This window comes from Giraffa tippelskirchi, chromosome 1 (assembly GCF_054371585.1).
Source record: "Giraffa tippelskirchi isolate mGirTip1 chromosome 1, T2T-mGirTip1v1.2.pri, whole genome shotgun sequence".
In the NCBI taxonomy this organism is placed as follows: Eukaryota; Metazoa; Chordata; class Mammalia; order Artiodactyla; family Giraffidae; genus Giraffa; species Giraffa tippelskirchi.
In genome coordinates this window covers 179,166,565-179,189,567 of record NC_137275.1, presented here as the reverse complement: position 1 = coordinate 179,189,567, position 23,003 = coordinate 179,166,565, and the positions used below count along the sequence as shown (strand labels likewise).

Below are 23,003 nucleotides of genomic sequence, written 5' to 3'. Positions count from 1 at the left end.
AGACCCTGATGCTGGGAAAGATTGAAGGCAGAAATAGAAGGGGACAACAGAGGCTGAGATGGTTGGATGGCATCACTGACTTGATGAACATGAGTTTGAGTAAGCTCCAGGAGTTGGTGATGGGCAGGGAAGCCTGGCGTGCCACAGTCCATGGGGTCGCAGAGTTGAACTCGAGTGAGCGACTGAACTGAACTGAATTCTTTTGCAACTTTTTCTAATTGTGTGTGTTAGGGTGGGGGTTATTATGTTCTCTTCAGGCTCTTTTTATAGTTTTAAAAATAAATTTTACCAAAGATATATATATATGTCTCAGTAATTTGCTAAGTACACACACTTAAAAAGTCAATCCTACAAGATTTGTTAAGATAAGTACTAGGCTCTGGCCCCCCTGCTTCCCATTTCCTCTTCCCCAAGACTCCCACTTTGAACTCTTAGCTAATTCTTTTGATATTTACATACATGTATGAAAAGCCATGCTTGGATCTACTTAAATTTTCAGTTTAAACATAGTCTATTGACTTCCCCTGGTTAGAGATAAGAATTTGCCTTTTTATGAGTCTGTTAATTTCTCCTTATAATTCTACTAGTTTTGCCCTGTGCATTTCAGTGCTCACTCCCCATTCCTCCATCCCCCACTGTACTTAGAATTTTCATTAGATCAGCAGTTCTCAAAGTATAGTCCAAGGACCCATAGGGGCCTCTGAGAGTTTTTCAAGGAGTCGGTGAGGTTAAAACTATTTTCATAATGATACAAAAACTTACTTTTTTCACTGTCATTCTTTCATGAGTGTACACTTGTGTGTGATATTGCAAAAGCCTGATTGCAGAAGCAATATGAGAATCCAGCTGTCTTCAGTTAATGTAAAAATGTAAAACAATGCCTCTCTCCTCATTATTATTTAATTTACTATGGATTTTATTTTTTAAAACTTTTTATTTGGTATTGGGGTATAGCTGATTAACAATATTGTGATAGTTTCAGGTGAACAGCGAAGGAACTCAGCCATACATATACTTGTATCCATTCTCCCCAAACCCCGCTCTCATCCAGGCTGCGATAGGACATCTTTCATGAGTGTACACTTGTGTGTGATATTGCAAAAGCCTGAATGCAAAAGCAGATATGAGAATCCAGCTGTCTTTTGTTAATGCAAAAATGTAAAACAATTCCTCTCATTTTTTTGGCGGACGATATTATTTTTCATAATTGAGTATTTTTCATAATTTAGTATAATTTTTCATAAATTAGTAGGTAATTATATACTGTTATTTTAAAATTAATTTAGAAATACGTGTTTTTAAGTGGCCTCAGTTTTTAAACTGCCTAGAGCTTTATTTCCTTATCATGGCCTATGGAATGGCTTAGTAAATGCTAGTAGGAACACCCTGGTGGTCCAGTGTTTGGGTCTCTGTACTCCCAGTGGGTTTGACCCCTAGTTGGGGCTCTAGATCCCGAATGCTGCAACTAAGACCCAGGGCAGCAAAAAATATAAAAAAGATAATGCTAGTTAAAGATGTCTGCACTGCCTGTGCGCGTGTGCTGTGACACCAGCTCTTTGACCTTCTGTTATTTTTCTTCTCTCTCGTTTTCAGGTTGATCACCTCTCACCCCATTGCATGTACAGCAATGTATTACAAAGTCATCTGCACATGACACACATGGATAGGGGCTCAAATTGTCAGAGGAATGATATAGTAGCTGTTTGTCATTTGCAGCTGTCCAGAGTCTTTTGAACACCCCAACCTTTACATCTGGATAGGCTGTAAATTGTGAGTCCCATTTTCTGAGGTAGAATCATAGTTACAGTGCAGATAGGAGAACTAGGTTCCCTTGGTCATAGGTACCTGAGTGGGGTCTGGATGCAGATGTGAGCAATATGGAATGATTTGAGCATTTAGAATTACTCTGGCCAATCCAGGAGACATTTGATTAGTTAAATAAAATTAAAGCTCATTTTCTCAGTCACACTAGCCACATTTCAAGTGCTCTGTAGCTACCAGTGACTAGTGGACAGCACAGCACCTATGCTGGTGATTTCCATCACTGTAGAAAGTTGTATTGGATAGTGCTAGTCTAGAAGGTGCAGTGACAGCTACTCTTCTGAGCAGCTAATCCACAGCAAGGTCCATGCAAAGTTCAAGTGGCTGTGGCAATAATGATTTCCATAATGTGGTTGGATGCTCTGCTTCATTCCAGTATCGCTCTCGCACCCTCCTAGAAATTTTGTGAGCTTCCTGACATCCTTTAATTATAAATCTCCTTCTCCTTGAATCAGTTGAATGAACTTATTGTATTCAGTTAAGAGCTCTGAGTTATCCTGAAGTGCTTTCTGACACTAGATATTGGAAAGAACAGTTGAATAATCTAACTGGCCAGTTTTATGGCTAAAATTAGCTTTTATCATAGTGGATTTGATTTCTATTGCTAATCTAAGTGATCATAAATTGATTACGTGATATTGAGATAAAAGAATATTATCGTTAAGGAGAAATTAGTTTGGAGTTATCTCTAAATGGATAATTCAACACAGTTATTAATTCATAGAGAATAAGTGTTTCTGCAGGTTTTGATCATCTCTAATGTCACAATTTAGTTTCACAACTTCTAGAGCCCCTTAAGAAGATAGGAGTCCTGGGACTTCCTGGTGGTCCAGTGGTTAAGACTCTGCCTTCCAGTGCAGGGGTTGCAGGTTTGACCCTTGGTTGGGGAGCTAAGATTCCACATGCCTCCTGACCAAAAAATGAAACAGAAGCAATATTGTAACAAATTCAATAAAGACTTTAAAAATGGTTCACATCAAAAAAATATCTTAATTGAAAGAAGAGGAGGAGGAAGAAAGGAATACTGTACTGCCCTGACAGTAAGGCACAGCAGGACATTATAGTTCTGTCCCTAAGGTGCTTTGAGAAGAGCCTGGAGTACTCAAGTTGATTTCAAGGACTATTTGTCGGGGCATCTAGTGTAGAGCTGACAATCTCTAAGTGATATCAAGTTATATGGACTGTTTACCTATTTTCCAACATTATTTAAATCTCTGGGTTTTTTCCCAGGGCATGTTTAGCCACCTCAGTAGTCTCTTCTCATAGGTTTCTGAGCCCTGGGAATTTTCTCAGAATGGTACTTTTGAGACTACAATTTCCTTCCTACTTACGCCATTTCTATAGAAAGGGGATTGAACATTAAGTGTTTGACATTTTAGTGAATGACCTTTTGTGGAAAAGAGTGGTGGTTTCTTCTTATACTCAAGATAATTGACATTTCAAAAAATAAGGAGGCTATTTTTCCTCAGATAGTCATATTTCTGCTGCTTGTTGAAAAGAAGGGCTTTGGACAGAATATCATTATTCTTTCAAACTGATATGCTGCATCTAAATACCACTTACTTGGGGAGTTAGTCTTTTATGTTCCTCTCATCTGTTAAGTCAGATTAATAAGCAGTACCTGGTAGGGTTGTTTTGAAGATTAGAGATAAAATAAGTGAAAAGTACTGAAGATGGCACTTCAGCAGTTACTACAGCATTGGTCCTGGTCTCCACAGTAGGAGAGAAAGCAATAAGCTCAGTGTCTGGTGCTGCCTGCTCTCACCTAACAGGGCCCCAGTCGACATGGTCTCTCAGTTCTCAGAGTGACTCTGAGGCCAGTACAGCTTCCTAAGACAACTCCCTGTTTTATTTCTTTTGAATAAACTTGAACCAGAATGTTTCTTCCTTGTTACTGCTATAAAATAATTATCTCCTTGGAACTTGACACGTATTAGTATACGTGTTTACTTTCCAAGTCAGGGGGCTGTCAACTTGTGAGCAGTGATTGCTTTTTGTCTAACTAATCTCCCCAAAGCCCTGAGCTCTTTGGTCCCTGATGGATAGAGTAGGGGTCCGGGCACGTGTGCTGCTGCTTGCCATTGTTGACCCTTCACTCAGCAATGAATATGGCCAACACATGGCCACTGCTTTGAGGCATTTTACCATCTGCAGCTTTCAAGGGACAGCAAAGGCCTGTGGCTTAATACTGTCATGGCACTGTAGACCCTTGGTTTTGATGGATTTAGAGTTTGTCATTTTTGTTATTTCCCAAGGATCTTAAGGTGTGTGTTCTCTGGTTACTTGTCATTTCACTCAATCAAGACTTGGCCTGCTCTGTGATGCTGGGCCACTAGAGCAAGTGGGCAAGCCTGGTGTGCAGCTTGGCATCCATGTTGCCTTCTACTTGCAGTAATCCTTGAGGAATGCCATAACAGTATCTGTGAATTTGGAGATGCGCAAAGATCTCAGGGTGTGTGCCTTTAGAATGTCAAGGATGGTTTTAAAAATTTCATTTTATATTAGGAATTCCTGGGTGGTCCAGTAGTCAGGACTCCACACTTTTGCTGACAAGGGCCCAGGTTCAATCCTTGGTTAGCCAAAAAAAAAAAAAAAAAAAAATGCATTTTATAAAAGTTAATGTGTGTGTGTATATTTATATTTTAAAAGGCACATAGTTCCATAAAGTTTAGAGCTAAAAATAGCAGTCTTCCATCCCTTCCTTTTCCCCTCCAAATTCCCCCTCCTCAAAGGCAACCACTTTCACTTGTTTTAGTTTGTTTTTCCACTACTGACTTACGTATTTCCAAATAACATTCTTATATTACTGTTTCTCGAGGTAGTATTTCAGACATTATTTCTTGACTAACAGGGAAGGTAGCAGTTTTAACTTTCTTAACTTCTCCTCTGCCCTGCCCCACAGTGCACACTGGCCTTCTGTCATGCTTCCAGCATCTCAAACGTGGCTGTGTTCACATCATTATGACTCTGTAAACAGACTACACAGGATATTGCAACTAAACAGCCATTAAGTTTCTAAATTGTCCCATTTAAAATTCTTGTTTTGTATGATGTCTTCACATTTTTACAGAACTGTTAACTTGTTATCACTCTCAGCTATGTCATGTGATCTGCCCATTCCCTTTTCCCTTGCGGGGGACTCTGTGGAGTCAGTCCCTCAGCTTCCTGCTCCAGTCCGCTCCCCTGCCCTGCTGCCTAGCTGTCACCTTGGGCTTCAGCATCATCTTTAAAAACTCTCTTTGCCTGTTTTCTAAGATGGGTCTCAACTTTCTGTATTGTCTTCGTTTTCTTGGTTTATTCTCAGCTTCCTTAAGCACAACCTTTAATAGCTTCCGGAGAAAAGGTATGTGGGAGGTAAACTTTTGGGTTCCTGTTTGTCTGAATATGCCTTAGCCTACCCTCATAATTGATTGACAGTTTGACTGGGTATGGTCTAAGTTGGAAATAATTTTCTTGGAGAATTTTAATGGAACTAACCTTTTACCTTCCAATATTGCTTTTGAAAAGTCTAATGCCAGTTTTATTCCTGATTCTTTGTTAACTCCCCCACTCCAAACTTTCCAGATCTTTATCCCAAGTGTTTTAAAATGTCACTGTGATGCGCCAAATGTGGGGATTTGTCCGTTGTACTCATACTGCTGAGTACCTGGTGGAACTTTCTAGTTTGAATAAGTAACTTCTTCAGTTCTGGGAATTGTTCTTTGCTGTTTATCATTCTCCTCACTTTCTGTCTTTTCTCTTTTGGTATTCAGACATTGGACTTCATTAATTCTTTTTTTTTCCTTGTTCATTCACTTTTATTTCTCCTTTGCCTTGTCTGTCACATTTCTCCAGCCATATAATCTTCCAGCCCTTCTAGTAACAACAAAAACAACTTTTTTTGCAAGTTTAAATTTCCAATAATTTTGTTTCTGGAATATTTCTTAAAAAAAAAATTAAAAACAGGGGCTTCCCTGGTGGTCCATTGGCTAGGACTCCATATTCCCAATGCAGAGGGGCTGCTTTTGATCCCTGGTCAGGAAACTAGATCCCACATGCCACAATTAAAGATCCTACAACTAAGACCCAGCATAGATAAATAAATGTTTTTTAAAAAATTAAAAACTTTCTCTTCTTGTGGATATGGCATCTTAGCTCTCTGAGGATGTTAATTATAGGTGCTTTTCTTTCTTAGTTCTGTTTCTTCCAGATGCGTTTCTGTTTGTTTAGAGCTTTGTTTTTCATGTTAGAAGTTTTCCCCCTCCAGTGTGTGGTGTTCCTGAGTAACTGGAACCTGACTTAATAGGCCTTGAGGACTGGGGGCTTCACCGTGGGTAAGTTTGATGGGGTCCCAAGTGTTCTATTGGAGGGACTTCCCAGGCATATGAACCCAGCTGCTAGTCTTCTGTTGGTGGGGAGGAGGGTGAGGGGAAGCATCTTGGCTTCTGATGCTGACTTTAACTTCATGCTCCACCTGTGGGTGTAGCAGCTCGTAGCCTTGCAAGCACATGGCCTGAGTACAGTTTCTCTGGTTCAGCCACCCAAGCCCAGGAGGAGTCTGCAGGCTTCTTCCCTGCAGATGCCTTTCCACACCTGCTGTCAGAGGCAGGGGCCTCTTCATCCTTTCTCCCTTAGCACTTGCAGTACTTGTTGATTAGTCTGTTCCCCCTGAGGGTAGAGATCCGATCTGTTTTGTTGATCATTTTATCTCTAGTACCAGGCACACGAGATGCTCTGTCTGCATGTTTGTATCCTGGAGTTTAACCACCACAAGATTCTGCTTCACCCCCTCCCAGAAGACCAGAGGGTCCTTCTTTGGAGAGGATGAAACAGGGTTTTAAACTTTGTGGCTCCTTCAGCTTCTACACAGTCTGTGGGCAGAGGGCACAGAGCCGCCCCACTTTGGGGATATTGGCCCTGTTTTCTAACTACACAGTGAGTGTGTGTCCTGAGCATTAGTCAGGGACACAGACTTTGAATCAGCAGACACGTAGTACCTAGGAAGTATAGCAATTTCTTAGGCGAGAATAAGCAAATTCTTGTTTCTAATGAGTCCAGGATGTGAAAATGTCCAGATATTTAATGATTCCAAACTCAGCTTTGGAAATTTTTCTACTTAGTGATGTGGTCACTTTTTTCCCTTTTTTAACGTTTATGAAAAATTTCCAGGGTACGAAAAATAAACTTTGAAACAAATGCCAGACATCATGTCATTTCATCTGTAAATGTTCTAGTGTTTTCTCTTTAAAAGCTATTCCTTTGGGGAAAAAAATCAGAATGCCATTATCACATGTAAGGGGTAAAAAAAAAAAAAAAAAACCTAGTAATTCCGTAGTATTATCAAAGATATATGTGATGTTCTAAGCAGTCTGTTTGGTTTTATTTTTGTCTTTTAAAAAAAAAAATTTATTTATTTATTTGGCTGCTCTGGGTCTTAGTTATGGCATGTGGGATCTAGTTCCCTGACCTGAGAGTGAAGCCAGGCCCCCTATATTGGGAGCACGGACCACCTGGACAACCAAGGAAGCCCCTGGTTGGTTTTATAGAAGCTCTAAAGTTCAAAATGTAGTCTGAAATGGTGGTTTTGGAGCTTGCTCATCTCCTGTTTTCCTTTCCCTGTTTTTTTTTTTTTGAAGTTTAATTAATTGAGTTTTACTGTGGTATAATGTACATACCATAAAATTCCTCATTTTAAGTGTACAGATCAAGTATTTTTAGAAAATTTTATGCATAATCATCATATTAGAGTATTTCCATCATGTTCCTGAAAGTCCCTTATTGCAGTCCTGCTCTGAGCCCAGCCCCAGAGAGCCATTAATCTATCCTGTCTCTATTGGTTTACCTTTTCTGTGCCACAAATTTGGAACCTCCATTTTTGTTTTTGTTTTTTTTTTGAGTAGACTTCCAGCCAGTCCTTTTGTCTTGGCATAATCTTTGCTCCACTTCCCCTGGCACCCTGGCAGCCAGTTCTGAGCCTCTGGGTGGATGGGGACTTACGTATAAGTCAGATTGTTTTAACCACTGCCAGTTTTTGTTGTTGTTGTTTAGTCTCTAAATCATGTCCGACTCTTTTGCGACTCCATGGACTATAACTTAGGGTTCAGTTTTCTGGGTGTGCTAAGTTAGCACACATTTGTTTACCTGCTCACCAGCTTCCAAAATGCCATTAATACTTCTTTCCTATTCTTTTTTCCCTTTTGGGTTTTTACCTTTAAAACAACAACAAACCAAGAAACATTGGTGTCTTTTTAATGGAGTTTCAGGAGTATGTATGGTGTGGAGAGGGTAAATGCATGTGTGCAGTCTACTACCATCTAGAACTGGACATCTTCCCACTAATGTTGATTTGCACTTTTCATCGTTTAAGGTTGCCAAAAGTCTCACTGAGTTTCTTGGAGTTTGTTGTTCTCAGGGATGCAAAACTCTTTGACTTCTCAGGTATAGATGTTGCATCACCCACATGTTGGTCTTTTCTAACAATGGCCCCAAGTGTTAAAAGTGGGTCATTTAAGAGTGGAGGGAAGCCTGTAAACAGCCAGTTGCTGATCTGTGCGTGTCCATGTAGATTTCCGAGGCTGTTAGCTGAGTCAGCATTTGTTCCTTACTGGACAGGTATTTAGTCGGTGTGCCCCCCATCAGAAACACCACAAGCTTTGAAAGGTCCAGGCTTGGCCATTCGTGCCTCTCTGGTCAGTGCCCGCTCTGTGCTCTGACTTTGGCTTAAGCTGTTCTGCACGTTAATTCTTTCTTTCTTTGTATTGTAGGATCATGGATTTTCCTGGTCACTTTGAACAGATCTTCCAGCAGCTGAACTATCAGAGACTTCACGGCCAGTTCTGTGACTGTGTCATTGTAGTGGGGAACAGACATTTCAAAGCCCACCGCTCGGTACTAGCAGCGTGCAGCACGCATTTCCGAGCCCTGTTCTCAGTGGCAGAGGGAGATCAGACCATGAACATGATCCAGCTGGATAGCGAAGTGGTGACAGCAGAGGCCTTTGCTGCACTGATTGACATGATGTACACCTCAACTCTCATGCTGGGGGAGAGCAATGTCATGGATGTCTTATTGGCAGCCTCTCACCTGCACCTGAACTCTGTTGTTAAGGCATGTAAACACTACCTGACAACACGGACGCTGCCCATGTCTCCCCCCAGCGAGCGTGTTCAGGAGCAGAGCGCCCGCATGCAGCGCTCCTTTATGCTGCAGCAGCTGGGACTGAGCATCGTCAGCTCCGCCCTCAGTTCCAGCCAGAGCGGCGAAGAGCAACCAGCCCCCATGAGCTCCTCAATGCGTGGTAACCTGGACCAGCGGACACCCTTCCCCATGCGCCGCCTGCATAAGCGCAAGCAGACTGCGGAGGAGCGGGCCAGACAGCGCCTCCGACCCACCCTGGACGAGTCTGCCATCTCCGACGTGACGCCAGAGAATGGGCCAGGGGTTCATTCCCGGGAGGAGTTCTTTTCTCCAGATTCTCTGAAAATCGTGGACAACCCTAAGGCCGATGGGATGGCTGACAACCCGGACGACAGCACCATCATGTTTGATCAGTCTTTTGGCGCTCAAGAAGATGCCCAGGTGCCCAGCCAGTCCGACAACAGTGCCGGCAACATGGCCCAGCTCTCCATGGCCTCCCGTGCCACTCAGGTCGAGACTAGTTTTGAGCAGGAAACCACAACTGAGAAGAGTGGTTTTCAGTGTGAAAACCCTGAGGTGGGCCTTGGTGAGAAGGAGCACATGAGAGTGGTGGTAAAATCTGAGCCCCTGAGCTCTCCTGAGCCTCAGGACGAAGTGAGCGACGTGACCTCCCAAGCGGAAGGCAGTGAGTCGGTGGAGGTGGAGGGGGTGGTGGTCAGTGCCGAGAAGATAGACCTCAGCCCAGAGAGCAGCGACCGGAGTTTTTCAGATCCCCAGTCTAGCACTGACCGGGTAGGGGACATCCACATTTTGGAAGTCACCAATAACCTCGAACATAAATCCACCTTTAGTATTTCAAATTTTCTTAACAAGAGCAGAGGAAGTAACTTTAGTACCAATCAGAACAATGACGATAATCTCCCAAACACCACTAGTGACTGCAGGCTGGAGGGGGAGGCCCCTTATTTGCTGAGTCCGGAGGCTGGGCCTGCGAGCGGGCCCTCCTCAGCCCCTGGTGCTCACGTGGAGAACCCCTTCAGCGAGCCCGCGGACTCCCACTTTGTCAGGCCCATGCAGGACGTGATGGGCCTACCATGTGTGCAGACGTCAGGCTACCAAGGAGGAGAACAGTTTGGGATGGATTTTTCCAGGTCCAGTTTGGGATTGCACTCCTCCTTCTCCAGGGTAATGATGGGTTCCCCTCGAGGAGGAGCCAGTAACTTTCCATACTACCGCCGTATAGCTCCCAAAATGCCAGTGGTAACTTCTGTCAGGAGCTCACAGATCCCAGAGAATTCTGCCAGTTCCCAGCTAATGATGAACGCGGCCACGTCCTCATTTGAAAATGGCCACCCTTCGCAGCCCGGCCCCCCGCAGCTGACGAGGGCATCTGCTGATGTCTTGTCAAAGTGCAAGAAGGCCTTATCGGAGCACAACGTCTTGGTTGTAGAGGGGGCCCGCAAGTACGCCTGCAAAATCTGCTGCAAGACTTTCTTGACCTTGACAGATTGCAAGAAGCACATACGTGTTCACACAGGTGAAAAACCCTATGCCTGCCTGAAGTGCGGCAAGAGGTTCAGTCAGTCCAGCCACCTGTACAAACACTCGAAGACCACCTGCCTGCGCTGGCAGAGCAGCAACCTCCCCAGCACTTTGCTCTAGCCTGACCTCGAGATAATGCCGATGCCAGTTGTAGGACCGGAACTAAAATCTCCGGTTGGTTGGTGGTTAATGCCATGGGGTTTAAGACTTCGGGCTGTGAGTGGCTCATGCAAATTTCGAAAACTAGTAAGTGGAGAGTTAATAGGTGTAGCACTTGTGCTGTCGCATTTCTGAGTGCAACGCACACATTCAGAGAAGGGATCCAATCCCTGAAACCATTTTCTTCCTTAGGGTTGAATAATGCAGTCGGAAAGTAGTCTGTAATTGATTTTAGAAGTGGCACATTGAAAAATTAAAAATTAAAGTGCAAAAACATTTTTTAGCAATTTTTGTAAAACTGAAAATTTAATTAAATTTCCTATATACCTTCTGATGAGAATATTATATACTTGTATACAGTGATGCAAAACGCACTTACGTGTAACCAGTGGCAACTTTGTGCCTGTCTAAAAGGAACACCCTTGAGGACATGCCTGTCTGCCAGAAATGCTTTAAAGTTTATCATGAGCTAGTTCTAGGCTTCAGAAAGTACTGTATTTTTTTTGTCTGATTTGCAGTCACAGATGCTGCACTTTGATGGTGCTGACACTGGGTCCAGAGTGAGCATTCTCTGGACTAACAGGTGTGTATATACTTTGAAAACATCATCATTAGATAGACGTTTTAACAATTTTTCCCAGTTTTAAAGACAAAGTTGTAAAAGGAGTATGTACTTATTAATAGGGAGTGACAAGTAAGGTGTTGTTTCTGTATGTGCTGTTTTAGCGGTATTTTAACCAACTTGTATTACACATGTTACAGTTTGGAAGTCAGAAGAGCTAGTGTTCGTCTTTGTTCTGATGATGTGGAGTCCTGTTTAGTGGGATCTTTTACGGCGCATTTACCCTTTGTTCCGTGCAGATTTCGGGGGCCAGTCCAGCCTGACACATCTCACCCAACGACAAGCCCGTTCTCTGCTTCGCTTCTTCACACTCTCATGCCACTTACAGCATCTTTCCTGGGCCTAGATTACTGTTTTCAGGTAAAAAACTAACCAAAAGTGAAGTCAACCCCCCTCCATCGTGGGCTTTATTACTGTTCTATTCTATGGTTTTAAAGTACAGACTCTGAGCTTCTGTTGTTGCCCCAACCCAATACTGAAGGTTTAAAATCCAGGCACAGTAGTGTTCATGGGTAAATACTTTCCCATCTCTATAAGAGGATTGGGCAGCTCAGAGCATAGAAGCCACCAGGTAGCATCTGAGACAGTCGGAGGAGACCTCTGGGTGACTGACCTGGCCTTCTCTGGGCCGCCCCTGTGGCCTTCCAACCCTTTGGGTAGCATCTGTTAGGCTGAGCCCTGGCTTGAGAGCTTCCAGGGGAACAGCACAGGTTAATGTGTCTCTGTAGAACTCATGAAGTCAGTTTAATTTGTACATGAACATGAGTTCATTTTTTTATACAGCTTATTTGAGAGACACCAAACCATTGTGCATAACTGATCAAAACCCTTCAGTTCTTGTGTTTGGAAAAGCAGTCAGCATGTGTCTTCTCTTAATCTAGCATATGCACTTACACATCTGTCTGTGGATAAACTCAGTGCTCAGTCAGATTTAGCATCTCCTATGAACTGATTCCCAGGGAGGAAAACCAAAAGGGCAGCCTCTGGTCCCTCTCCTGAAAGGGGAGGGGAGAGGTGGGGAAGCGGGTGGAGGCTGTGGGATCACCTGTGAAGTTCAGTGTGTGTGGAAAATTGTTAGTAGTCATGTTCTGACGATGTGATGAGGCTCTATATCCACCCCTCTGTGGAACCAGTGACTTGTGAGATCAACCCCGGGAGGCAGGTGGGTCAGTGTGGAGGAGGAGAGAGGTCCTGCCTGGCCTGGGAAGAGGAGTTGGCAGCACAGAACAGCGGTTGCCCTCCTCCCCTTCCACCTTGAGGAAGAGGTGCCAGGAAGTGGCCCCCCCCACCTGAGCGCAGGCTTCAGTGGACTTCCCTCGGGGACTGACATGGTGGCTGAAGCCCTGTGTCTCCACTGCCCAGTGGAATCTGGAATCTCTCATCTACCTCTTAGTCAATCAATCAGTTTCTATGTGTGAGAAGCAAGCCTGTGGGCCAGTGTCCTTGTACATGCTGTAGCACTTAAATAATTCAATAATTCAGAGGTTCCCTGCAAGACCAGTCCCAGGGTTCCTACAACTGGTAGTTTCTACCTGAGTTTTAACTGGTATTGGGTACCTGGATTTTGATTGGTTAGCCTTAATTATAGCTTGGCATAATCATTTCTGGTGACCAAATCATAAAGTTCTATCAGGGCACCTGTGTCAGTGGTGCTATGCTGGTCAAAATTTGAGACTTTGAAATAAAAACTTTGTCATATTAATGCCTCTAACTAATTATGTGTTCTTTTTCTTCACCTTAGGTTATTAAGGTTGAAACAAAAGAGTGAAGTAGTATTGTTTTTTCTGCTGTTACCAGTACTTTGTTTTAAACCAGGCATCTTAGAAAATCCTCTCATGCTGTCAGTAACAAGTATTGGTCGTTAGTCCCTTGCGCTTTTTGCCTGTGCTGTGGACGGGGGTGAGGTGGTGTCCTCAGTCCACAGGCCCTCCTAGAGGGCCTGCCAAATTGTGTACTTTCTGCTGCTCCCTCACCTGCCTCCTGAGGGGAAACCCCATCCTTCAGTCTGGCTTGGCTGCAGGGAAAAGCCGAAGCTGAGTCCCTTGGCAGGCGCAGGGCTTTGGCAGTGCTAGCGGCCGGGCCTTAGGAGTGAGGTGGTTCTTAGTAAAGGGCATCCACCTGGGAGCGGCAGTGGAGGAGGAGATGGACATGAGGAACAAAGTGTGAAGGTGCTGAAACTAATTTTAAAATAAAAATGAAAGAAACCTACCTACCCTGATTATTTTTGACCAAAAAGTGAGTATTGTGACCTTCCCCAGTTCACTTTGCCACATGTATTTAATTTGCCTGACGGTCTAGGTAGCAGGTCTCATTGCTGTGGTCACCACTGGGCTGTGATCGTCCTGTCCTCAGTGAGGGAAACTTGGAGGCCTTTTGGCTGAGGCTAAGGTGGCTTGGACAGGTTCTAGGAATTCAAATGCTCGGAGGTGGGGATGGGGGTTGGAAGCAGAACCTGGAGTCACTAGAGGCCCTGGCTTAGGAAACCCAAGCAGATGCTCTTGTCAGTTTCTCCCAGGTACATGCCCAGGCATCTCTCCAAGAATTATTTAATAGAATTACCCACTTGAGGCTTGGATGCTTCCAACCACAAAAGTGCAGCACATCTGTTAGCACCAGTCTTCCCTCCACAGAATGGGTATAGATCAGACTTTTTCCTCTGACTCCCACTTGTGGGTCCACTCAAGCCAGGGCGCGTCTGACAGAATCTCAGGGCCACTTGCTTTCTGGCCCCCAGAGTCCCCGTGTGGCTACAGCTTGAGTTCACTGGGCATCGGCTCTCCTCGCAGGCCAGCCAGGAGGTTGTCAGCTGCCAACACAGACATGATGTTTCGGGTTCTGTGGGTGGCACTGCCAATGTGGGGCAGGATTACTGGAAAGGAGAGAAAGAACGGGAAATGAGAAGGGTGGTTCAAGAGCCTTACCTTGGGCTAGGGTTTGCCAGGTGAAAGGATAAGGAGAACCCCCCTCACTTCTTGATTTGCCTTCCCTCCTGTCTCAAAGCACTCCTCTCCCCGGGGCCACCAAACCCAGACGCAAGGGTGACAAATATGCATCCTGAACACGAGTGTCAGGGCCAGAAGGGGTCCCGGGGCCTCTCTAGACCTGCCCTTCAGATACCAGACAGTGACACTGGGTGCCAGTTTACCTGCTCGTCCACACCGTGAGCCCCTCCCTGAAAGCCCCAGGCCTTTGACCTCCCGAGATAACCAGATGAGAGGTCGGACAGCACAGTGGCCTCTGACCCCACTGCAGAGCAAGTGGGGTCAATGGTCCCCAGAGAGTGCCTTTGGAAAGCAGTCCCCAGGGCACTGCACTGAGTGCCAGGCCTCGGGAATGGGACAGTTTTCCCAGCTCTGGGCAATGGCCTGGCCACCACAGCTCCCTTCACACAGGCACAGTGTGGGGATGGCAGTGCCTCCAAGGGCTGTGATGACAGGAGCATTCACGGAGGGGAAGGCGGCTACAGGCCTTCTCTTTGGTTTTCCATTCCAGAGGGTGAGCAAAGGGCAGGACTGGCCCAGACGGCCTATGGCCCTAACAGTTATGTATTAGTCTGGAGACCGAAACCAAACCAGCTACCTGAATAGAGAGAATGTAATATAAAGAATTGTCAACTCAGCACAGAATTGTTAACAGTAACTGAGGAAGCTAAAGAGGAACTCTAAGTAAGTGGTTCTCACAGTGCTCCCGGGCCGAGCAGCAGCCACGTGCGAGATGTTAGACACACGTCAGGCCCCACCCGAGACCTACTGAGGCCGATGCCCATGGGGGCCCGGCACCATGTATTTGGTCAGTCCCTCCAGGTGACCGACAACATAAAAGTTGAGAAACACTGCACTAAGGTGTCACAGGGGTAGTGATGCCAAACATCCCCTGGGGCTAGGAGATGGAGAGGAGTGAAGTGAAGTGAAAGTCGCTACGTCGTGTCCGACTCTTTGCGGCCCCATGGACTATACAGTCCATAGAATTCTCCAGGCCAGAATACTGGAGTGGGTACCCTTTAACTTCTCCAAGGGATCTTCCCAACCCAGGTCTCCCGCATTGCAGGAGGATTCTTGACTAGCTGAGCCAAAAAAGAAGCCCAACAATACTGGAGTGGATAGCCTATCCCTTTCTCCAGTGGATCTTCCCAACCCAGCAATCGAACCGGGGTCTCCTGCGTTGCAGGTGGATTCTTTACCAACTGAGCTAGAGAGGATGGGGTGGTTAAAACTTAGAAGACTCAGGGAGGGCCTTTGGAGCTGTGCCTCCTGCCTCTGATGGCTGTGGCTTGTGGCTCTGAGGGGCACGGCGCCTAATCTGAGTGTTTGGAAGAACTGCCACTTGGCTTCATCAGCCACGGTGGGAAAGAACCACCGCCGGGAGAAGTGTTGCTGGCAAAGGGCGGTTCTTACCACAGTTCTTCAGGGTCAGGAGGGGGTGGTTAGTAGGCAGTGGTTCTGGGGTCGTCACGTCCAGTCCGGCAGCTGCAATCTGACCGCTGGCCAGGGCCTGGTACAGGTCGTCCTGGTCTACCACTTCTCCCCTGGGAATGACAGTAGGTGTCCTGAAGCACTATTAATAGCTAGGAAGGGACTGGAGTGGCTGAGAGGGAAGGTCTGCCCCCGTAACATGCTCAGTGGACTAGAGGCACCCTGCGGACATTTTTGAGGACCCAAGACAACCTGGGTTTTGGGTCTATCTGTCCAGAAGTGTGTGAGTTCAAGCTCACTGACTCACACAGACAAACCCAGGCTCAGGGCCATGAAGGCTGGCCTCTAACAGGCTGTAAAGACTGTCAAGTCCAACTGTTTGTGGTTAGAGGAACAAAGTTACCTAATTTGCTGCCATGGTGCCTTCACTTCCTGAGCAAGGTCAAGGTACTGCTGGGAACCAGACCAGGCCCTGCTGAACAGCTGGGACGTGCTCTGGGGCCCTTACTGTCCTTCTGAGTTGAGTGGTTGGTTTATGGAGAGCAGTAGACTCAGCCTGAGTCTCATCGACAGCCCATGGGAATCACAACAGCAGGGGCAGCCCCTCTCCAGGCTCGCCTGGTGACCCAGGATACCTGCTGATGTTGACAAACACAGCTGTTTTCTTCATCCACTGGAAGAAGTCCTTGTTGCAGAGCCCCCTGGTCGCCGGTGTTAAGGAGCAGGACACGACGATGAAATCAGACTTGGCGGCCAGCTCGGGGGTGGACACTGGGGGAGTACAGGGCTCCATCAGGTACTATGTCCCGGGTTAAGCACAGCAAGATGATGGGAAACCTGACCCCTCCCTCCCTCCTCCCATAATTGAAACTCCCAAAATACTTTCTGAAGGCGGCGTCTCCACCTGGACAACTCTGATAACTGCACAGTCTATGGCCACTCACGGAATCCTGGTGTGTTACATCCTTCAGTCAGCCCCCTGCTCTAAAGGTGGGGAAACTGAGGCCAGAGAGAAGCAGAAGCTTATTCAGGGTCACACAGCGGGGATCTAGGCCACACTGCTTTCATTTCTTTCAAGGCCCAATGTGCACGTGCCAGGGGACTGGATTCACCCAGATGCAAGACTGAGGGTCAACGCTCACCAGATTATTACAGCAACTATGAGCAAAAGTTCCCAGCAATTCCTTACAGGAATCATCCTTACATGTACCAATTCGTTACAGGTTATCACCATCCCTACTGCTCTGTGTACATGGACAACAGTGAGAAGGGACCTTGCAGGACAGGAACCTGGAGTCTCTCTGATACTGAGGGGACTTGGTGTGGCCTGGCTGAGACCCTGCCCTCCCCGAATGGGCCTCTGCATGCAGGGCAGGGAAGTCAGATAAAGCCTAAGGGACATCACTGGCCTTGTGGAGCTCCTGTGTTCTGCTCCAAAGTGCTGCCATTACAGCAAACATGGAGAACCACCTGGCCAAGCAGAAGGGGCCCCTGCGGAAATCCAGGTTTTACTTACCAAACTCTGCCTGGAATTCCGCTGCTTCCTGAAGCCTGGGCTGGCGCCCTGTGTATAGAAATCTCTGGACACCAAATGGTTTCAGACGCCGAGCTATGGCCTGGCCTGGCGGCAAGGAGTCAAGAGTCAGTGCTTGTTCCCAAGCCATCAGAGGGCGAGGGTGGGAACAGTGCCCAGCAGCTCCAGGGAGAGGGAGCCCCTGGGGGAAGGGCAGGGGGGCAAGGTCCTTTCCTACGTTAACTAATCCTGCCACAGTGCACCCAGCCCCCACCACCCCACACTGCCCTCAGCTCAGGGGTCCATCCTTCAGGGACCACAGCTCCTGTGTGGCTGTGACTGGCCTGTGCTGTCCTCACATGGTTCTGGCCATCTTGAAGGCCAGTTTCTAACCTTCCCTGAACACTGGATGGACCTGGCAGCCCAAGAAAGGTCTGACCACATGGTCCCCTGCCTCCTCTGGACCCTCTGCTTCTGTTAATGCAGCCACAGACCCCAAAAGACTTTTTGATGGCACTGCCAACTCGCCCCACCACTAACACCTTTCCACATACGCTGCTGCCAAGACGGGCTTGGGCAGCTAGATTTTCTGACTCACAACATGCCCCAAAGCTGCTGGGTTCCTCCAAGCAACTCCCTAGTGTGGGAGGCAGGGCTGCCAGCTAGCCAGACAAGTTATGTCCACTTCCCACCCTCACCTCCGCTCCAGGCAGGATGCCAGACTTCTCCAGTGCTGGGGCCACTGGAAGAAAAATAGCTCTGCCCTGACTCAGAATCACAGGTAAGCTCTGTCCACTGGACCCTCTGGTTTCTGTGTTAAGGCTTCAGGAGTCAAATGCCTTCTAGAAACCAGGCCTCGGGGAGCAGGGCTCCCCAACCCCTCAGCCATCACTGCTTCATCTGCTCTGTACAGAGCTATAATCATAAAGAACCCTGGCTCTTACAACTCACATCTATCACCTAGTGGCTTCTTAAGGAACTCATTTTATTTTTTGGCCTATCTTTTACAATGCTGTGTCTTCTCGCCGTGTCCCTACTGCACACAGGTATGGCGACCCTTCCCAAAGAAAGACGGTCAACATCCAGACACAGGGTGCTGGAGATTCTAACCAAGATATGTGAGCCAGGAAGCCAAATGGGTAGACAGAGCCTCACCTATGCGCCCCAGGCCAACGATGCCGACGGTGCTCTGTGAGAGGCCGTGGCCACACATCCACAGGGGTTTCCATGAGGTCCAGCCACCACTGCAGGGAGGGAGGGGGGGCGAGTGAGAGGCCCTGGCTTTGGGCAAAGATGAGGGCTGCTGCACAGACCCCACACTCCCAGGCAGGGGCTGTGGTCCAAGGGACAGGCCTCACCCTTCAGTCAAGGATGGAGGGGAACACAAGTTACACCTATAGCCACACGGCACTGCGGATAAGCAGTGGGAATGACTCTTCTTTTAAAGCCATTGGGGACACAGAATCTGAGGGCTGTAAAGCTTCTTAGAGGTTCTCCTCCCTTTCTGCAGACAGAGAAGCTGAGATCAGAAAGGGCGACTTGTGTGAGGTCACACAGCCAGGGCAGAACAGCAGGTTGCAAACCTGGAACGTGGGATTCCAAAACCAATGTTCTCAGTGCTCCAGGGAAAACACAGGCCCACCCCTGCTGCCCTGGACCGACAGGGGAACACAGCCTATCTTGAGTCACCTCCGATGAAGGGGCCAGCTCCCTGGACAGGAGGGTGGGAGGGATACTCGGCACTGTGTCTACTCAGTCCCACGCAGGCTCACTCCTGCCACACCCCTACCATGAAGCCCCTCTCCTGGTCCACATTCTCTGAGCACCTGCATCCGCACGTCTCCTGGCCTTTGCTCGGGTCAGTCCCCCCCACCTTGAGTGCTTTCCCTGATTCTGGATGTACAGCCCACATCTCGATCTGAAACTCCCACGTCAAATTGTTTTAATTTTCAGATTTTAGAAAGGGGGTAAAGTATATATGCTATATTCTACATAACACACACAACAACATCTGGAGTGGCACCTGTATCAAACACATCAGTGTATCTGCAGCAACATGAAACAACCTTCAGTCTTCAGAGCCTTTTGTATCCACATAATGGCAGACAGGGCTCTTTGAGGATGCCCACCGGCTACATCTTCTGCAAAGCCTTCCCTGATCCACACTGCACCCCTACAATTTCTCTTCATGCCCTGTTTGTTTCAGCTCTGCTGTGCACTTTAGTATCTTGCCTGAGTCTGTCTCCCTCATTAGCTGGGGATGGGATCACCTCTGGGCCAGGGGCAGCACTGAGTGCTCAAGTGCTAAGCTGAGCCAACTTCCCCGCTGGGCGTTCACTCACTTCTTCACCTCCTCGATGGCCTCCGGCAACCGGCGACAAGTGGTAAGCAGCAGGGAGACAGCGAGCTCGGCCGTGGCGTCTGTCAGGACACCCGGAGTGTAGCCCACACGGATCCCACTATGAACCAAAGAGCTGGTGGTAACAATGGCTTCAAGCACCTTCCCAATTTCTACTGCTGGGACACTGCTGTGATGCGGCTTTGCTCCCTCTGCGCTGCCTGTTGGGAAGCTCAGAGCTGTAAGTGGGCCCCCAGGAATGGCCAGCCCTCAATCCCCTCTTGAGCATCTCCCGTTTTGAGAAAGATATAAGATGGAAGATCAGGCTCCAATGTGGAGCTCCAATAACTATGATTACTTATCTTTCTGAATTTCCTCATCTAAAGAGGGAAATAATAATACTTGCCTTTTCTACTTGAAGGGGTTGATGTGAGGGTCAAAAAAAAAAAAAGAATGAATGAGAAAGGATTGACATTGTTACCCACTGTTTCTGACTGCTCGGACTTATCTTAACTGACCTGTGCATACGTGGGAAGATTTTATCATCGGCTACCTTACATTTTCACCAAATGGTCAAGGGATATGAAGAAAAAACAAATAGATGCTCAGCTCCTTTTTCCTTCTCTGGTAGTCACCCTTCACTCCAGAGCCCAAAGTACACTTACCGCTTCTTGATTTCATCCAAAGCCAAGTGGTCAACACCCACAGACATTGTGCTAATGACTTTGAGATTAGCTCCTGATGGGCAGAAAAAGCATTATTTGTATTTTTCCTCATGGGATTCAAGGCCTTCCCACATATATAGACAGGTCCAGAAAAGGGAGGGCCCTGCTGAAGGTCATAAATTAAGCCTGAACAGAGCTGGACAAGGGCCCAGGGCGCTGGCTCTCCTCCACACCATGGTCTTTGCCCTCCTAAGGCCTCCCTCTGGGGACTCAGAGCCAGCAGAGAGGGGCAAAGTGTGTGCCACGTGTAGCTGTGGTCTAGGACCACAGTGAATGCCCTCAGAGCTCACTGAGGTCACTGAAGACCTGCTTGGGAACCAGCAGCAGCAGGCCAAGACACCCTGGGAACCGTTCCAGGCCTGCACAGCACACACACCTGCAGCGTCCAGGAGCTTCTTGTCTATGCGGTCCGAGAGGAGGCACAGCAGGCCATGGGCCCCAGCCATTCCCTGTTCCAGGTCCTCTCTGGGGATGGGCTCATCAGAATCCCACTGCTCCACCTCACAGCTGAAGACAAAGGAAAGACCACTCAGAAGTGGGGGAGCCCCACCGGTGCCCCCAGGCTCCCAAAGCCCTCTGACCACATCCACAGACCCTGTCAGAGTGAGAAACATTGTTTTCCGCTTGCCCTGGCCTCAAGCTGCCTGGGGCTGGCTGAGGGGAGTCAAGGTCAGGTGTGGGCGGCCTCAGAACTGTCCTGAGAGGGTGGCTGAAGGGTGAAGGCTGTCACAGAGCAGAGCTCTCCAACAAGAACTGAAAAGGGCCTAAGCTGAAAGGAGAAAGTCACGGGGACCATTCTCAGCTCAACACAAGAAGAGCTTTCGTACTCTCACAGGAGGCCTCACAGGCAGCGAGCTCCCGGGCCAGGCTGCCTATTGGGAAGGCCAAGTGGGGGGGTCCTGGCAGCAGCCGGGCTTGGATTCCTTGCCCAGTTGTACATCCTCTCCCGTGAGTCCACGAAAGGAGTAACTATTGCTCTTGACTCTGTACATGTCCTGTGCTCTGCTTAGTAGTCTCTCAATCGTGTCCAACTCTTTGCGACCCCAGGGACTGTAGCCCACCAGGCTCTTCTGTCCATGGGGATTCTCCACACAAGAATACTGGAGTGGGTTGCCATGCCCTCCTCCAGGGGATCTTCCCAACCCAGAGATTGAACCCAGGTCTCCCGCATTGCAGGTGGATTCTTTTACCATCTGAGCCATGGACAAGACCAAAGCAGTTCAACATGGAGGAGTTTCAGGGGGCACTTCCAGAGTGGCTGGTGGGCCCTGGGCATGTTTCCCAGCAGTGCTGCCCAGCCTCTGGTCCTTGACATTTAATTCAGTGCAGCTAAAACGTATGGAAAATCTACATGCGCAAGACACAGAGCTGCTGGCACTTTCCAGAACTCCCTGCCCAGGCACTGGCCTCCTCTCAGCCTCCTTTCCTGGACAGTGGCCCAGCGCTGCAGCAGTGTGAGCACCGCTACTTGTGTTCTTGTTGTCTTTGCCCTCCTCTCTCCCCCTCAATGCCTAGTACACGGCAAGTCTTCAGCAAAAGTTCTACTGCACTGAACAAAAGAAACAAATTTCATTTTCCCCTGGCACTTGTTTCTAAGGCTGAGTCCACCTTCTCCTCGCCTGACCTGGGAAGTGAAAACCTGCATACTGCAGTGCTCAGACTGTCGCAGAGCAGATTTCTAATCCCAGCTGTGCCACCTATAGAGGTTGGTGAAGGTACTTGACCTCTCCCAGTTTCTCTGTAAAGTGGGCATCACAGCACTGATTTCACAGCGTTGAAGAATTAAGAGTTTACTTTTAAGAAGCACCTGGCAAGGTGCAGAGTTCAGTTTAAGAAGTGCTACCAGAGGCCCCCTGCTAACCGTCCAAAGGGACCAGACCAGTGATTGCCAAGGCCCCTGACCCGTCCAAGCGACCTCAGAGAGTAAAGGATTAATAGCCTGACCTTGTGACATGGGCATTCTCCCCCCTCCCCACGCCCACGACTGGGGAAAGCTCCAGCCTTCACCCCACCCCCACTTCAAGTGCCATGGGAACTGCGGGTCCCAGCGGCACAGCAACGGGCCTGGAGAAAGCTTGGCCCCTGGGGACTTTCTCTAAGGTTCCCCAAACCCCAAGACCGTTCCAGCCGGGCACGGGTCCGAAAGTTCGGCGAAGGCCCAAGCGCAGGATCCCGGTTCTCTCTGGCCCCACGGACAGCCGTGTCCGCCCCACCAAAAAGAAGTGGGTGGCGGGAGGCCGCCCCCCGGCCCGCCCGGAGACGCTGAGTCACCCTGCGTGCAGGCTGCCCGAGGTCTCGGATCTGTGTCCCGGGCTCCGCAACCCCTTCCCGCGACGCCACCCGCGAAACGCGCGCCCGGAGGGAGGGGACTCGGCGCGCGGAGCGGTCCGGGGGCGCCGGGCTCTTACTCTGCGGCCCGGGCGAGCGCGGCGCTGCCCTCGGGGGGAATCCTGCGTGTGATGAACACCTTCATGAGTCTCACTGGCCTCATTCACCCCGCAGCCGCCGGATATTGGGCCCAGACCAGGCGGGCCGGAAGGGAGCGGGGCCTCGGGAGGGGCGGAGCCGGAGCAGGCGGGGCGAGGGTGTGGATTGGCTCCGGAGCGGGGGGCGACTCGGGCTCAGAATGTGAGCCTTAAGCATTTCTGTGTTTGTGATCAAGTCTTAATGGAACAGACTGGCTCTGGAGCTGGTGCCAGGCTCGTGCCCTTGGCTCCCAGGGCCTACCTCTGAATACTCACTGCCCCAGAGCCTC

At 48.4% G+C, this 23,003-nt stretch overlaps 2 protein-coding genes across 31 annotated transcripts in view; one reads left to right on the top strand and one right to left on the bottom strand.

The window, feature by feature from the left end:
• ZBTB5 (zinc finger and BTB domain containing 5) overlaps positions 1 to 13,468 on the top strand; it is a 32,776-nt gene extending 19,308 nt beyond the window's left edge. For 3 of the 28 annotated variants that reach the window (XR_014059561.1, XR_014059589.1, XR_014059593.1), the window contains exons 2-5: positions 8,565 to 10,725; positions 11,157 to 11,221; positions 11,500 to 11,620; positions 13,002 to 13,468. Coding sequence is in view for 8 of the 28 variants with exons in the window: in XM_081510425.1 (XP_081366551.1) it covers positions 8,569 to 10,599 (2,031 nt within the window). In the remaining 20 variants the exon portion in view is untranslated. Of the gene's footprint in view, positions 1 to 8,564; positions 10,913 to 11,156; positions 11,222 to 11,400; positions 12,969 to 13,001 lie in introns of those variants that run through there. The other 25 variants (XM_081510425.1, XM_081510471.1, XM_081510465.1 and 22 more) reach the window with 15 other exon arrangements.
• A 293-nt stretch (positions 13,469 to 13,761) lies between these two features.
• GRHPR (glyoxylate and hydroxypyruvate reductase) lies at positions 13,762 to 22,755 on the bottom strand. Of its 3 annotated transcripts, none has more exons than XM_081510619.1 (9): positions 22,657 to 22,755; positions 20,625 to 20,755; positions 20,189 to 20,261; positions 19,528 to 19,744; positions 18,341 to 18,429; positions 17,189 to 17,293; positions 16,308 to 16,443; positions 15,655 to 15,785; positions 13,762 to 14,129 (listed from the first exon to the last, which is right to left on the bottom strand). In XM_081510619.1, the coding sequence occupies exons 3-9, from the start codon at positions 20,202 to 20,204 to the stop codon at positions 14,008 to 14,010; spliced, it is 816 nt and encodes a 271-aa protein (XP_081366745.1). In that variant the 5' UTR covers positions 20,205 to 20,261; positions 20,625 to 20,755; positions 22,657 to 22,755; the 3' UTR covers positions 13,762 to 14,007. The 3 variants fall into 3 exon arrangements, with proteins under 3 accessions (XP_081366745.1, XP_081366739.1, XP_081366754.1); XM_081510613.1 differs by having other exon boundaries at positions 19,528 to 19,644; XM_081510628.1 differs by lacking the exon at positions 15,655 to 15,785 and having other exon boundaries at positions 19,528 to 19,644.
• Positions 22,756 to 23,003: the final 248 nt, after the last annotated feature.

What these genes read in the sequence shown, in the direction of transcription:
- GRHPR (XM_081510613.1), bottom strand. Translation starts at nt 22,739, where the DNA reads ATGAGGCCAGTGAGACTCATGAAGGTGTTCATCACACGCAGGATTCCC. An exon ending in GCGCTCGCCCGGGCCGCAGA is followed by an intron (nt 20,756 to 22,656) that starts GTAAGAGCCCGG and finishes CTTTGTCTTCAG; the next exon opens with CTGTGAGGTGGAGCAGTGGG. An exon ending in GGAATTCCAGGCAGAGTTTG is followed by an intron (nt 16,444 to 17,188) that starts GTAAGTAAAACC and finishes GTACTCCCCCAG; the next exon opens with TGTCCACCCCCGAGCTGGCC.